Below are 14,003 nucleotides of genomic sequence, written 5' to 3' on the forward strand. Positions count from 1 at the left end.
GATGTGCTTAGTGGAGCTGCCTGAATTATGCAAATATCAACATGCATTTCTTCTTTTCTGTGCTTTCCAGTAGTGTTCAATAGAGTTGGTGAATATTATAGTTTCACGTACATACGGCTGGTAGGGAGTTAATAGTCCCATTGTAGAGACAAGAAACTAAAGCACAGAAGAGCTTTAGATTTTCCTCGTCACGCAGAAATCTGTGGCAGAAGCAGAATCCAGCTGTTGCTGACAGCCCAGATTCTCAGTGAAGAGATTGTCTTTCATTATTACGTCTGGAGTGGAAATAGGTAAGGGTAGAAGCTTTACATGTTTTGGGTCACTTGGCAAGCGCACTTGTGGAATCAGGATAGATCTCTTTTTAAAAGTAACTGGATGAACACCAACAAAGACAAAACACGTAACTGAGACCAAGGATGTAGGTAATAATGGGGAAACCTTTGCCTAGAGTGGCTATCTCCTAGCTTTGCTGGTACATCTGTCATGCTACAGATATCTATATCTGCATATATATATAATAACCATTATTATAGATATTATTATAGATAGCCTGAGCACTAACTCAGCAGCCACACTTGGACAGAGCTGTAGCACACTGAAGTATGATTTACTTTAGAACAAAAATAAATCACTCTCTAGCACTATCTTGCTGTAAGAAATGTTGCCTGAAGAAATGGCGTGCTTTTGTGTATATGGTCTGCCATCCCCTTTGATTGGACAAAAAAAAGCTGCACCGTGGGTGTATGGGAACTGCTGAGTCACGGCCTGAACCTCTGATTGATCACCTGAGGTGGGCCATGAGCCAGCCAGAGGAGCACAGGTGAAGGCAATTCACCTGTGCTGCCAGAAGAGGTGGAGCCTGGCTGCACCTCTCCTAGACCTATTGAAGAGCTGGCTACCAGTAGGGAAGGATCTCTTCTGGAGATTGCCTCTTCTGGTGTTTTGTGGGTGAGCCCAGCATAAGGGTAAGCCTTCCATTTATTCTCTTTTGTTATCATAATCTACTTCGCCTCTCTTGTTTTTTTTTTTTGTGATTGTAACATCTTAATATCCATTGATTATACACTGGGTTGTATTGTGCCTTGTTATAAGCAAGAATCTGATTTTATGTTATGCAAATGTATCTGGTGAAGTTGTTTCTTTTCATGTGTTTTTGAAGCTGTGAATAACACATTTCATGAGGTGTAATCAATGAATTAGATTAATAGCGTGAAAAATATAACTGTTAAATTAAAAAACGTGTTCTTGTTTCTGCTAGAGCAATGCAAAATAGCTCTCAGAAAAAGGAAGAAGATTCTCTTGCACAGTTTCCTGCCTCCAACTGTTGAAATCTGAGAAGCAGTTGAGTCAAAGTGTTGAAAAAGGGGACTTAGTATATGCATCCTGGAGAGAGGGAAAGAATCTGACAGCTTCCTAGTAGGAGCTTTCCATACCACTCTGAATCAGAGAGGTGGAATTGCAATCTATGAAAACTGAACCCTCTAGCAAATCTTCTGATTCCTATTCACTTATTTTTTTTTTAACAGCCTTTTTAAAGGCAATTATGTTGAAATGCACTATAATCTTGGTGAGAAGCTTTATTCTGCAAGAACCAAATCCACAGAGGACAAAATGTATCTACCGCTGTGTAAGGTTGAATAAGCGTACATGCCTATAGAGGCAGTGGAAAGAGTGAGTTTTATAATGCAGAACATATATTTGTGCTCCAGTATTGTTTAACAAATGTTTGGCACATATTCAACAACACATATTATATAAATACTGATACAGTAAATAAATATGCTACTGTGGATGTGTGATGGCTGCATGAAAATAAGAGGAATTCAGGATACTAAAACTTCATGCAGGAAGCAGACATGACTAGGTGGCGATACTCAGGAATAACTTGTCATTGTAAGAGAAAATGCAGATGATAAACAGCGTTTTCCTATATGCAACCTGAAAGCATGAGGAAGAGAAAGGAAACCTTTTTGCTCTGAGGCAGGCAAGGCTGTTGAAACAAACTCCTGGATTTGGTATTTGGCAACTGATATCCCTATGTCAAACTACGGAGAGAGAAAGCAACACTAAGTCTATTGATACTGCTCCACTTCTAGTTCTGAGCTGCTTCTGGTTTCTTCCCTGGAGAGCCAAACCTATGGTTTTCTGAGTTAGCACAGGCAGCTCACTAACAATATTACAGTGTTTGTTTACCTGGCTCTATCTGCTTACTTTATCATAAACTCCATGTTTTAAGTGTCAAGATGGGTGTTTAAAAATCTTTATTCTTCCTCCTCATCATCCCTTCCAGACTTTGTTCTTTCTTACCTACTGCATCTTCTTTCCTTGACCAATCCTATGGCAAAGCCATAACACCTGTGTTAAGACTGGAGCAGGTGTGCAAATGTTTCAGGAAACTTCTTGGTTCCCTCTGAATTTGCTCCCTACTATGATGTGACACTTTCTAGGAGTACATCGCTGTATTAAATGTTGTTATTAAGCACAGGTTTCCTCACATTTCTTCTGTACTGGTTGGGATCAACTCAGTGGTGTTTAAGCAGATCTTGCTTTTTGGTTAAAGTCCCCCTATTGCTACATTTCAGTTTTCGCCTTATTTATCTGACTTCTTTCTCACTGTTGGAAAGAAAGGGTAAATGTTTTTCTGAGTGCTTTGCTGTGCCCCAGTCAGCTAGCAGTCAGGAGAGAGAGAATGTGGTTGATGCTTACTCTGTGTTGCTCTCAGGCACTCCTGCTTGCAGCACTCCCATGGTGCCATGGTGTGCCTGTTGCCAATTTGCTGCCTGCCATCTTCTCCCTCGGGAGTCTTTAGGCGAATTCTATGTTTAGTCCTGTGCTGCTGATACCTGAGCTGCTTCCAAGAACAATACAGAACTGCTTCCTCAATTCCTAAAAGTGACACGGAGAATGAAAACTAAGCAGGTTTATTTTTATTTCTAAAAAATTGCAGCTAACGCAGCACTACTAGACTGCCTGGCCAGAATTTGCTGTTTCAAATTGTGCCTGATAAGTTGGGGGGGGGGCGGAGGGAGAGGTCAATGCCTGGATGATATTTTAAAGAGCAGCTATCAGCCATTTCTTGACACTGCTGTTACAGTTTTTGATTGAGTCATCAGAGCAAATGGATTCAAAGTGCAAGGTTAATTTTTAGTAGAAGTTCATCAACAAAAACACTAATTCATGGAACATGAAGAAAAGTGCAAACCAGAGTTGAGATGCATTTGCAGAGCTGGATGTCTGTGCATATAGCTGAACAGCAGAGAGCTGGGAAGAGCTTCTGACTGCAGTAGCGGGAAAAGCCGCAGATCCCGCCTGAACTGTATTTGCTAGAATATATGTCACACTAGTGGGAGCTGAGGGAAGCTTCCTGCCTGCTTTGGGTTTAGTAGGTCTGTACTCTGTAAACAGCATGATACACCTGAGCACTGCTAATGTGGAGAATATTCTGTTTGCTGTCACCTTAAGGGTATTTCTATTAAAGCATGAAATGCAAACGAGAAATTCTATTGTGCAGTACCATGGTATTCGCAGCAGCCACCTGCCTGCTTTTCCTTGATTCACTTTCAGTGATCTGGTAGTCCCAGTACCTCTCAGCAGTCTCGGATTTGAAAGGAAGGTAAATGCTTGTGTTCTTATCTTGGAAACTCAAGCATTTGCCCTAATTTCGTGATAATCAGAAACTTATGGCAGTGCTGCCCAAATAGCTCTCCCTTGGGTTGTATCCTTTCAGGCTCTTGCCTCTTTACTGAATAATGAAGGAGTAGTAGTTTGGACTGCATATGCTCCCTTCAAGCCAGAATGCCTCACCTGTACGTTCTCACAATTCAGCACTAAAGACTCCAGTGCTTTCTCTTGTAAAAGGATTTGTTGATGCTGGAATAATCTCTTCCTGAACTGTTGAGTGGCCTAGCACTTAAATCTGGGAGATTTTGTAGCCACTGAAGCAGAGTACAGAACTAAAATTTGTAATTAGCAGTTGTAGAAACTGGACCCCTCTTATTTAGTACTGCAGGTATTCTACTGCTTAGTTGTTAGTTATGTTAGCAAAATCTATCCCATATCAATAAAATTTCAGTGTAACCATCTGCGTTCTGTTGTCTCTATAAGCTGATACCAGTTCAGGTGTCTGTAACCTCAGAACTGAGCAGTCTTAGTATTGTCCCCAGTCACTGCTAAGAAGAACGTTGTTTTGCAGAAATGGCTTGGTGTATGACTATGTAGGTGCTATAATTCCAGCCAGCAGTCACTAGAAGAGAGATGATTTCAGGGAAATGAATAATCAAACTGGTTTTGATGAGTGCGAGGCATTCACAGTAGGGTGCTCAGTTAGCCACCAGAAACAAGCTGAAAAGGAAAATAGGAAAGTACTAAACAGTTTGTTTTTCTGGCACTTCAGGATGAGATGACCTCAGGTTTGGGCCTTACCACAAAGAAAGCCCTTATGATCTTGAGAGACCAGTTGACAACACTGCTGGAGGGACATCAGAAGGAACGGAAAAAAGTGACTTCATGGAAGGTAAGACACCAAACAGCATTAGGGTTTGCTCATTTTCCCCTTTTCAAAGCAAAGTGGAGGATTAACTGAAAGTTGGCTGCATTTCCTCTTAGCAGCAGCAGTCAAAGTTTCCAGGTTTAGAACTGCCAAAGTCTTTGGGAACAAAGCAAGGAATTACCTAGGGGTACATTTCTCAGCACTTCTCTTGTGGCTGCTGGTGTTCTTCAGGAGCTTAGCTTCAACTATGAAGAATCTAACATCTTCTTGAGCCACTAATGGCAGTTTGTGCAGGAGAGCCATATCAAGTGGAGAGAAAGAGAAGTGGAACTCAGCGGTCTTCCCTTGTCCTCCGTGTTTATGTGGTACATGCATTGAATACAAAGTCCTAGTGTTTATTCATGCTACTTAAAGATATTTCTTTCTAGATAGTGACAGTGGAGTAGCCTGGCACAGAAGTCTCTTCATTCTTCCGAGCAAGACTAAAGATAGCAATGCACACCCAGACTCCCCAGCTGAATAATCTTTAGTGCTGTAGCATTTGCATAGCTGATCTGGGATGCTCTGTTTAATTCTAAAGGGATTTACAAAGTTGTGTTCACCTTGGAGTGTCTGTTAATGCTGCCTTTATCTTTCCTCTACTTTTTTGAATACCTAGCTTTGTATTTTATGAATGCTTTCTGCTGCTTTCCTTTTGTAGGAGGCATGGAGAAGCAGTTTTTTGTACCATGGTAACCGTTGCTCCTGTTTCCACTGGCCTGGTGCATCTCTGATGCTTCTGGCAGTGGTGTTGCTGCTCTGTTGCTCTGGGAGCCAGCCACAGGGAAAGTAAGCAAAAAATCATTTACTGGTTGACTGAAGCAAACGATAATTTTGCATCCTCTTGATTCTGTGTATGGCTGACGTATCATCATTGTCCCTCATTCTGTGTAATCGTGAACATGTTCTGGCAATTCTGTCCCTCTCCCTTCCACAAAACTTCAACTAACTTAATTCTACTTCTAATCTACCCATAGAGCATCTTGTGGAGAGAATGAGATTTTCTTTCTACAGTTTTCCTAGAACTTAAAAAATCCTGAGATGTTAGAATTGTTCAGGAGGATTTTGAAACTAAAGAAGTTAGTGACTCATAAGAGAAACTACTTTATGGTTACAAGAACCATAACAAGCTTGACTGTATTTGTAAGGGTGTTTTTTTAATTGAGAAAGGTCTTTTCAAACTTCCCTGGTTCTTGAAGAAGTGTGGTTGTGGCTTCTCTGCTTTTCTTTTTTAAACATGAGTCTTTGGGATGTAGGAATAAACAATTGAACAGATGTGCATTTATCTCTGTGGGTGGCTGGCAGCATATTCTGCTCACTTACTCAAAACTCAACTGCTTTCTGCTTTCTTCTGTTTTTGCTGTGCGAAGCCAAGGCGCAGAAATAGTTAATGCATTGGCACTCTTCCTCCTTCTCCTCTTGGATCTCTTCATGATTGGACGTCAGGAGAGGCTGAAGTGTAAAGAGGTGGAGAGAAGACTTCAGATGATCATTGATAAGATAAATGGTGAGGCCTCGTTCATCTGTCTGTCATTTGGATTTGTATTTCCACCACACTGGATTTTTCTCCAGAACTTGATCATGTATTATTAATTGAGCTTACTAGCCTTGCCCTATGTTACACAGAAACAGGAGTGATAGCTGTGTCCTATGTCATGCCTGTCCTGTGGAATCATTATTTTGAGCTGTGTTGTGGGCATGCACTTCCATCTGGTATGTTACCAGATAGGTGTGTGTTGTGTCTGTGCTTTGGAGTAATTCAAATCCCAAATTTCTTACAAAAGTATCTGCCTTGCTGCAGATGATGAAAGAAGAAAATGTGAGATTGTGCTACAACACAGAGCAGAAGGAAATAAATTACTGTACATAAGCATCTTCTCAGTGGGGGCTTTTGAACTCAAGGTGGCAGTTCATTTCAGTGTGACACCTTTAAGACATTCCCTAGCTTTTTCACTGTATGAGTATGTATTTAATGTTACCATGTGACAGTGTTTAATTGATTATAGAGGTTGGAGGGGGGGGAAGGGAAAGCTAACAAGGTTAAAGTTCATGGGCATGGACCAATCTTAGCACTGGAGGGCCTATAGCCACTATGAAATGTAAATTGATGTATGACTGGCCTCTTCCAAATTTTATCACGTAATTCCTTCACATCGTGTGCTTTCAGATACACTTAGCAAAGAGGTGAAATGGCCAGACTCCATGTACCCTGATCTCCATATGCCTTATGCCCCGTCCTGGTCCCTTCATTGGGCATACAGGGATGGTCAACTTGTGAACCTGCCTGTAAGCCTGTTAGTAGAAGGAGATGTCATTGCTTTGAGGCCAGGACAGGAATCGTTTGCTTCTCTGAGAGGAATTAAGGTAACTTGCTTGTCTTAGTTCCCTGGCCTTTCCTTTTCTTATTAATACTCGAAATCTCAAAGTATGAATTATGGGAATATTTGATTCTTCTGACCTTTGAAATGCTTTGAAACTCCAGTTCAAAGAAAGTGCTTTGTTAGACAGCTCTATCTTCCTTAAAAACACCCAAACCCAACAGACTGGAGACACTAACGTGATACTGAAGCACCATATCTCCATTTATCCATTTTCCAGGTCAAGGGTTAAGTGTAATATGCTGCTGATTTAAGTATAATAAATCTGTCCAGTAGGATGATATGATATACAATCCCTCTACTTTGTCCTGTTTTTTATGTGGAGCAGTGAGTTTGTCTGTTTTGACCTTCTTGCTACTGATTTAGTGTAAAAGAAAGTAACATAAACTACCTGGAATAGAAGTACATTAGCAAATCAATTGCAAAATCTATGCAAAGAGTTTGCTGCTTAAAGAAACTTAGCAACAGTTTAAAGCTTGACATTTACTTACCTTTGTTGTTAATTTTGACTTTTACTCCAAATGCTTTTAAACTAAGACAGCAAAGACTTAGGTTAGATATTAGGAGGAAGTTTTCACTCAGAGGGTGGTGAGGCACTGGCACAGGTTGCCCAAGGAGGTTGTGGATGCCTCATCCCTGGAGGCATTCAAAGCCGTGCTAGATGTGGCTTTGGGCAGCCTGGTCTGGTGGTTGACAACCTTGCACATACCAGGAGGGTTCAAACTAGATGGTTTTTGAGGTCCCAGGCCACTCCATGGTTCTATGAAATGCTAAAATTCATGAATAACCAGGTGTGTTTTGTTACTTCTGAAGGCCCACAAGCATTTAATTTTGCTTCAAGTTTGAAGCAGCAGTTTAACTAATGAATTTTTGAGAGCTGACAGAGAACTGTGACAAGTGTGTATTATCACTTGTGGTGGGAGAAATGCTGCTGGACTCAACCTCCAGTCTGCGGAAACAGGATTCCACTGAGGCCCCAGATGAGCAGCCTTTGGCTTACTGACTTCTTTTCTAGGATGATGAGCACATAGTTCTGGAGCCAGGAGATCTATTTCCACCTTTCTCACCTCCACCCTCCCCAAGAGGAGAAGTGAAAAAGGGACCTCAGAACCCTCAACTGTATCGTCTGTTCCGTGTCTTGAAGACTCCAATAATTGATAATGTCAGGTGAGTTAAATACTGTGCTCAACGGTTTCACAGCTTATCTTGATCCTTGCTGATGCCTTGTATCAGGAAAAAAGTGAAATTTTACCAGTCCAGCCCAGGAATTTCCTGATATGCTTTGCTGTGTCATCTGTATTACCTAGGAATGCCTTGCTGTAAGATTGTTACTGTTTGTCTTCACTTGTCCTTGTTAGCTGATAGACTGATATTTTAAAACATGCATGCTAACATATGCATTACTGCTCATTACTTTCAAAGTCACTTTCAACATTGCAGGGAGGTCATAGATTTCATGCATTTGATAGCAGAGATTTTTGACCCCGTTGAGATTATTTTAAATCTCAGAGATTGAGACTGAGGATGTAGATTAATTGATAAATCTCTGGCCAGTGGCAGCTTCTGTAACTCAGAGGCCAGGATCTTGAGATAATTATAAAATCACTGCATCCATTCCAACTTGAAAGCAAGCCACATTTTGGGGGGAGGGGGGAAAAAAGATATTCTCAATCTTAAAGCTGTCGAGTCTTGGTTTCTCTTTCAAAGGCTCTCCTTGTTAGCAAAGGCTGAACACAGTTTCTATCTGAGAAAATTGCAGGGCTAGGATCTTGTTTCCTAAAATTGCAAGCTGTTTTCTGTTTTTTCAGGTGGTGTCTGGAAATGGCGTTGTCACGTCCTGTGACAGCCCTGGATAATGAGAGATTCACTGTACAGTCTGTGATGTTGAAATATGCTGTCCCTATTGTATTGGTAGGTCTCATTTCAAGCCTTTGGTATTGAATATAGCTGTGTTTTGTCAATAAAGGTGAAGAATTTGCAGCCGTCAACAGGAAATTGTGGCCCAGCTCTAACTCACGCAGCTGACGTGTATCTTCAGGAGTGCAGAGGAGCAGAACTACTGAGCTGCCCATCTATGAGAGTGAAGAACAGCAGACCAAGTGTATCCTCCAGATTTTTTTCTCAGGGCTGAGAATGTTATGAGGAAGCAAAAACTTCCTTACAAGTACCAGTAATTTGCTGATGGTGTCAACTCTGAATTGCAGGCTGGCTTCCTAATCACCAATGCTGTGCGCTTCATTTTCAAAGCTCCTGGAATTGCTTCTTGGCAGCATACTCTTCTTCAGCTACAGGTAAAGAATGTGCTGAGCTTCACTAGCCCTTTCTACCCCAAAGCACTGCTGTGGCAATTCCCTCCATCAGCAACTTGCTTCATTCCATGACAACATCCTGTGTATGCACTGCCCTGTGCACATCAGACCCAAGAGCTCTCAGTGGTGAAGAACAATAACACTACCCTGTCTGTTCCTTCTGTGTTGTTCTTTGTTTTCTCTTTTTCTCACAGTGCATCCATATGTGTAAATACACATATGTATGTGGTATGTTTTTTTTCTTTTAAACTTTAAGAGCTTATGCCAAATTCAGCAAAAAAGAAAAAACAGCTACAAGTTGATGCAATTTATTCATAGCCTTCTTCATTACAAACTCTTAAGGGTATGTGTGTCTCCCCTTCTGTGCCTCTCCCTATACTGTATTGCTTTCAGTGCAAGCTGTCTGTGTACTTCATGCTGTTGCCTTTTACCAGTTCACTCTGGTGGAAAAGAGGTTGTATAACAGGTTTAACTTCTTGTTGTCTCTGTGCTTACTTGTGATTGGAGGTTTTATTTTTTCAGGTGAATGGAGTCCTGCCCATCCTTCCATTGCTTTTTCCTGTCCTGTGGATTCTTGCTACAGCCTTTGGAGAAGCCAGAGTCTTGGCCCAAATGAGTAAGGCCTCATCCACCTCGCTGGTAGGTATCTGTCCACATCAAACCATTGCAGAGAAAGGAGCAGTAGATGAGAAGGGCTCTGTGAAGCAAGGACAGTGCATTTGGCACGTAATAAAAAAAAAACCTGTTGGATCTTTGAGTGTCCTGGCTAGATCATTTTCCTGCAGCACCATGTGACTTTTTCTTGCACAGATGTTCCAGTTTTTCAGCTGGCCTACAAATGCATTCTATATCCCAAGGGTGATAGGAAGATTCAGTGATACCCTAAATCTCTTCAAGGCATGCGCTTTCTATCAGCTAAAAGTAAACTGTCAGAGGAATCAACATGGAGATAAATGCCACACAGTGTCCATAACTAGAGAAATTAAGCCATGGAGAAGGAATGTGATACATAAGATCCTTTGTTATAACCTGTGGGCTGAGCAGCCCTTTCTTGAGGCTCTGGGGCTTGGCTTGCAGACCTAGCCTTGCCAGTGGGTCAGAAAGTAAGGCAAATTTCTGGTGACTGTTCTGGTTTGGCAAATGGAAATTTGGTAGTCTGATGGATATGTGATTCTGAACTGGATATGCTGATGGGTGTCTCTTATTTTCTCCCAGTGGCAACATTGGTGAGGTGCACTGTGCTGTTTGTTGTCTCTGCTGGTTTCTGCTAAGCCTGTGCTTGAACGAAGTTTCTCTCTCCTTCATGTTCTTCCTTGGCCTCCGTGGTCCTGGTTCTGTTTTCTGTTCTCTGCCCTATAGGTTGTACACAACTAAACTGGGAGGATAAACTCATGCTTCCCCCTCCAATGGCACAATTGCACCTTTACCATCCCTTTTCAGTGTTTCCTCCTTTCTACGTTTTCCATCCATTCTCAGCATCACTTTGTTACTATCTTTAGAACCATCTCTTGCCCTACGCATCAGAACTCCTTAGCTTCCATACTTCCTCATTCTCAACATATCCATTTGCCTTGTTACTCACATTTGCACCTGTGTTGAGTTCTTTTGTATCTTCTTGTACAGGCAACTCATTCTGTCCAACCAGCTCTTTCTGTGATATCTCAAACTCGATCCTCCATCTTTGTTGCTGCAGAAAAACCATTGTAGTGTGCCTTAGTCATTCTCACTCTTCACTAGGGAAGTGTACTTTTGGCATTTCTATTTCACTCTTTCATTCTCTATATTCTGTTTAAAGTGTAAGACCTTCAGTCATTTGGCGTGTGTGACACTTCTCTCTGTCTTCTGCACCCTCCCATTACATTCAAGCTCTTTGATTTCCATTTTTTTTTTTTTTTTTTTTTTTTTTTTTTTTTTTTTTTTTTTTTTTTATAGGCAACTCTTATGACCAGTTAGTCGTAACTGCATGGCAGATACCACTGGCTGCCCCAAAGGAGCCCCTGCCTCAAGTTTCATTACTATGGTTGCATTATAGCAGCACTCCTTTTAGTAGGGGATTTGATGTTGGTTTGAAAATATTCCTGCTGCTTTTGACAGGTTGTTTCAGTAATGATTTAGTGTTAAAAATTGACATTCATATGTGAGCGTTTTTGTAGAATCTGATTTCCAGCACTTGAAACTTAACCTCCTTTGTCTCATGGATTTAAGAACAAATCAATAAAGTTTCTGTTCTGTGGTAACTGCTCACAATCCCTTTTACCGTCTCTTTGATTAAGTAAACTTTTTAAACACCTAAACTTCTTAAACACCTTGAATCACTGCAAGCGTATCTGCCAATTCTCTAATATTTGTTTTGTCTTTCCTCTTAGCTTTCTCCAGTGCTTCAGGATCACTGTAGAATTATGAATCTCCACAACCCATAAATATTCCAGTAACAGTTTGTGCTTGAGCTAAACTTGAGAATAATTTGAGCTTTATGTTCCCTTGTTAGTGCAACAAAAGATCACAGTAGATTTTTTAGCCGTTGCCTTAAATGGCCAGCTGTTTTTTCAACAAATAATTTGCAGAGTTACTGCTTTCTAAGCTGCAGTCTTTCTTTCTTTTTTTTTTTTTTTTTTAGCCCAAATTTCATATTTTCTGCTAGGAATGCAGATTTATTTTTGAAGTGTTGATGTGCATATTTTTGCTCATTTTCTGAGCAGTCCATACTGTTTTGTAGAAACAATTTGATCTCTTTAATATCTGACCCTTCCCCAGTCTTTGTATAGTGTACAATCTCTGTCAGTAATGACCTTGCGTTTTATTTCAGGGTGTTAACAGAACACCTAGAATTTGTCCCTGCTTGAGATAGTAATACATCCTACTGCGAACGATTGGTTATCAGAAAAATGAATTTCTAATCTATTTAGATATGGGCCTTCTTACTCTGGAATTACTCTAGCTTTTGTTTGAAAACTAATAAAGCCTTTTTCATCAAGTCAAAGTTCCAAGTGTACTACATCAACAGCATTACTTTTATCAGTCCAGTTTGTTATTCTATCCAAAAATATCATATACTTGTGTTGTTTGGTGCTGATTGTATTATTCTACTTCCGTTCTTTTAATATGTGTTTTATATCAGTTGCTCCGTTATGCTGTTTGAAATCACAGTCAGTCTGGGCTCTTGTGGTAACTTGATGTGTTCTCCTTATCCTCATTAGGCATTGTCACCACATTAGCTTTCATCCACTGCATTAGGTCTTAAATCCATGCTTCAAACCTAGAAAAGGTAAAAAGTCAGCAGTAGCAGTCACAAATTTGTCTATTTTAAAAACAAATTTAGTTTCAGTTGCTGGTGTTAAAATGGAAAATACTTCATAGTCATCATACGATATGAACATATCACTGAATAATGAGTAATGGTATTTAACATATCTGGTTTGCTTGCAATGTCATCTGCAATTCCACTGTTTTCATCAAACGATGGATTAGTGAACTTGTTCTTAGTTTTTCTTTTTATTTCTGTTTTCACTCCTTCTCAAAACCAGACATTATTATTTTTACTGTGGGATTGTTGTTTGTTAAATTTAAATAAAATATTGCTAACTGTTCCTAGTTATCCTTCATAATTTTCAATTTAAATTATTTCTAACTGATCTGTGTTGGCTTTTTACAGATGTTTAAAGCTGATTTCTTCTTAAGTGACAGATACATGCATTATTATTTGGGTTATTGTTTTTTTTTAATATATATTAATATATATTATTCCAAGAGCCTCATGGTAGCACTCTACAAAAAATAATTTCTTTTTGTTTCCTATCCAAAACCTATTCACATAATCTCATTCTTTCAGCAAGTACCTGCTTTTGCAGTCACTCTCATCTAGTTCCTTTCTTTTAACCGATCTGTGTAGTTAAGAAAAGGTCAGTCAGTACTGACTTTGTCTTACAGTGACCGTCCAGGAAGATGTTCTGCTGGGTCTAATTGCTGTTATTTTCTCTGTAGACTTTTAGATAACAACTGTGTCTTCTGTGATATACCAGCGCCAAGCACTTTGTGCTTCACAAGTAGATAATGCCACTGCCGTAGTCCATTAAAAACATAATTGCTTTGGGGAATTATTGATCTGTCTTGGTATAGGAGTCCTCATAGGGCAGGACTTTTGCTTTCTTCTCTCTAAAGGCATAGTACTTAGGGATGCATCTTCTTCAGGACACATTTCTGAGCATAATTATAGTAACTGGTCTCTTCTCTTGCTGCAGCTTGCTAAGTTTTCAGAGGACACTCTCAGCAGCTACACAGAGATGGTATCTTCTCAGGTACTCTTATTATGAATTGTTTTCTTACATCTTTCATCTTCACGATATCCTTTCCCTTCCTTTCTGATCCCATGCTTGTTCCCAGAGCCGTTTTTGCTTGTGCCTGTTGTCTGTTCTCACACTTTTGCTGCTTTAATTTGCTGTGCATGCAGGTTGCATGTCTTTCCCCTACACCTGCCCATGTAGACACTGCTCTACTGACCACAAATTGAGGCACCTTTCATACTGAGTACAGCTGTGCTTTTCTGAATATTGCAGATGATTTGAAATCAACTTTTTCTGTACTGAAGAAAGTGCCTCTTTAAAGATCTATTCCAGGAGTAAAATAATTTTTTTATGGTGTGTGTCAGAAAGAAGTATTTTACTTATACCAGGAACACTTAGTTTTCCAAGCCAAAACTAAAGAACAGTGAGAACAGGGGTCAGCGTCAAGACCAAATGTGAAAAGAGGAGCGTAGGATGTTCATGCAAGAAGTCTGATCTTGTTTCAGAG

At 40.2% G+C, this 14,003-nt stretch overlaps 1 protein-coding gene across 2 annotated transcripts in view; it reads left to right on the forward strand.

The window, feature by feature from the left end:
• TMEM94 (transmembrane protein 94) overlaps positions 1 to 14,003 on the forward strand; it is a 55,011-nt gene that overhangs the window by 11,787 nt on the left and 29,221 nt on the right. The window contains exons 3-11 of one of the 2 annotated variants that reach the window (XM_042832792.1): positions 4,394 to 4,513; positions 5,190 to 5,317; positions 5,899 to 6,035; positions 6,696 to 6,892; positions 7,922 to 8,073; positions 8,715 to 8,817; positions 9,111 to 9,197; positions 9,738 to 9,854; positions 13,454 to 13,510. In XM_042832792.1, coding sequence (XP_042688726.1) covers positions 4,394 to 4,513; positions 5,190 to 5,317; positions 5,899 to 6,035; positions 6,696 to 6,892; positions 7,922 to 8,073; positions 8,715 to 8,817; positions 9,111 to 9,197; positions 9,738 to 9,854; positions 13,454 to 13,510 — 1,098 coding nt within the window. The remainder of the gene's footprint in view (positions 1 to 4,393; positions 4,514 to 5,189; positions 5,318 to 5,898; positions 6,036 to 6,695; positions 6,893 to 7,921; positions 8,074 to 8,714; positions 8,818 to 9,110; positions 9,198 to 9,737; positions 9,855 to 13,453; positions 13,511 to 14,003) is intronic. The other variant, XM_042832793.1, reaches the window with a different exon arrangement.

The sequence above is a fragment of the Centrocercus urophasianus genome, unplaced genomic scaffold (assembly GCF_019232065.1).
Source record: "Centrocercus urophasianus isolate 14NV4802_14NV808 unplaced genomic scaffold, USGS_Curo_1.0 seq_40, whole genome shotgun sequence".
Taxonomy (NCBI): domain Eukaryota; kingdom Metazoa; phylum Chordata; class Aves; order Galliformes; family Phasianidae; genus Centrocercus; species Centrocercus urophasianus.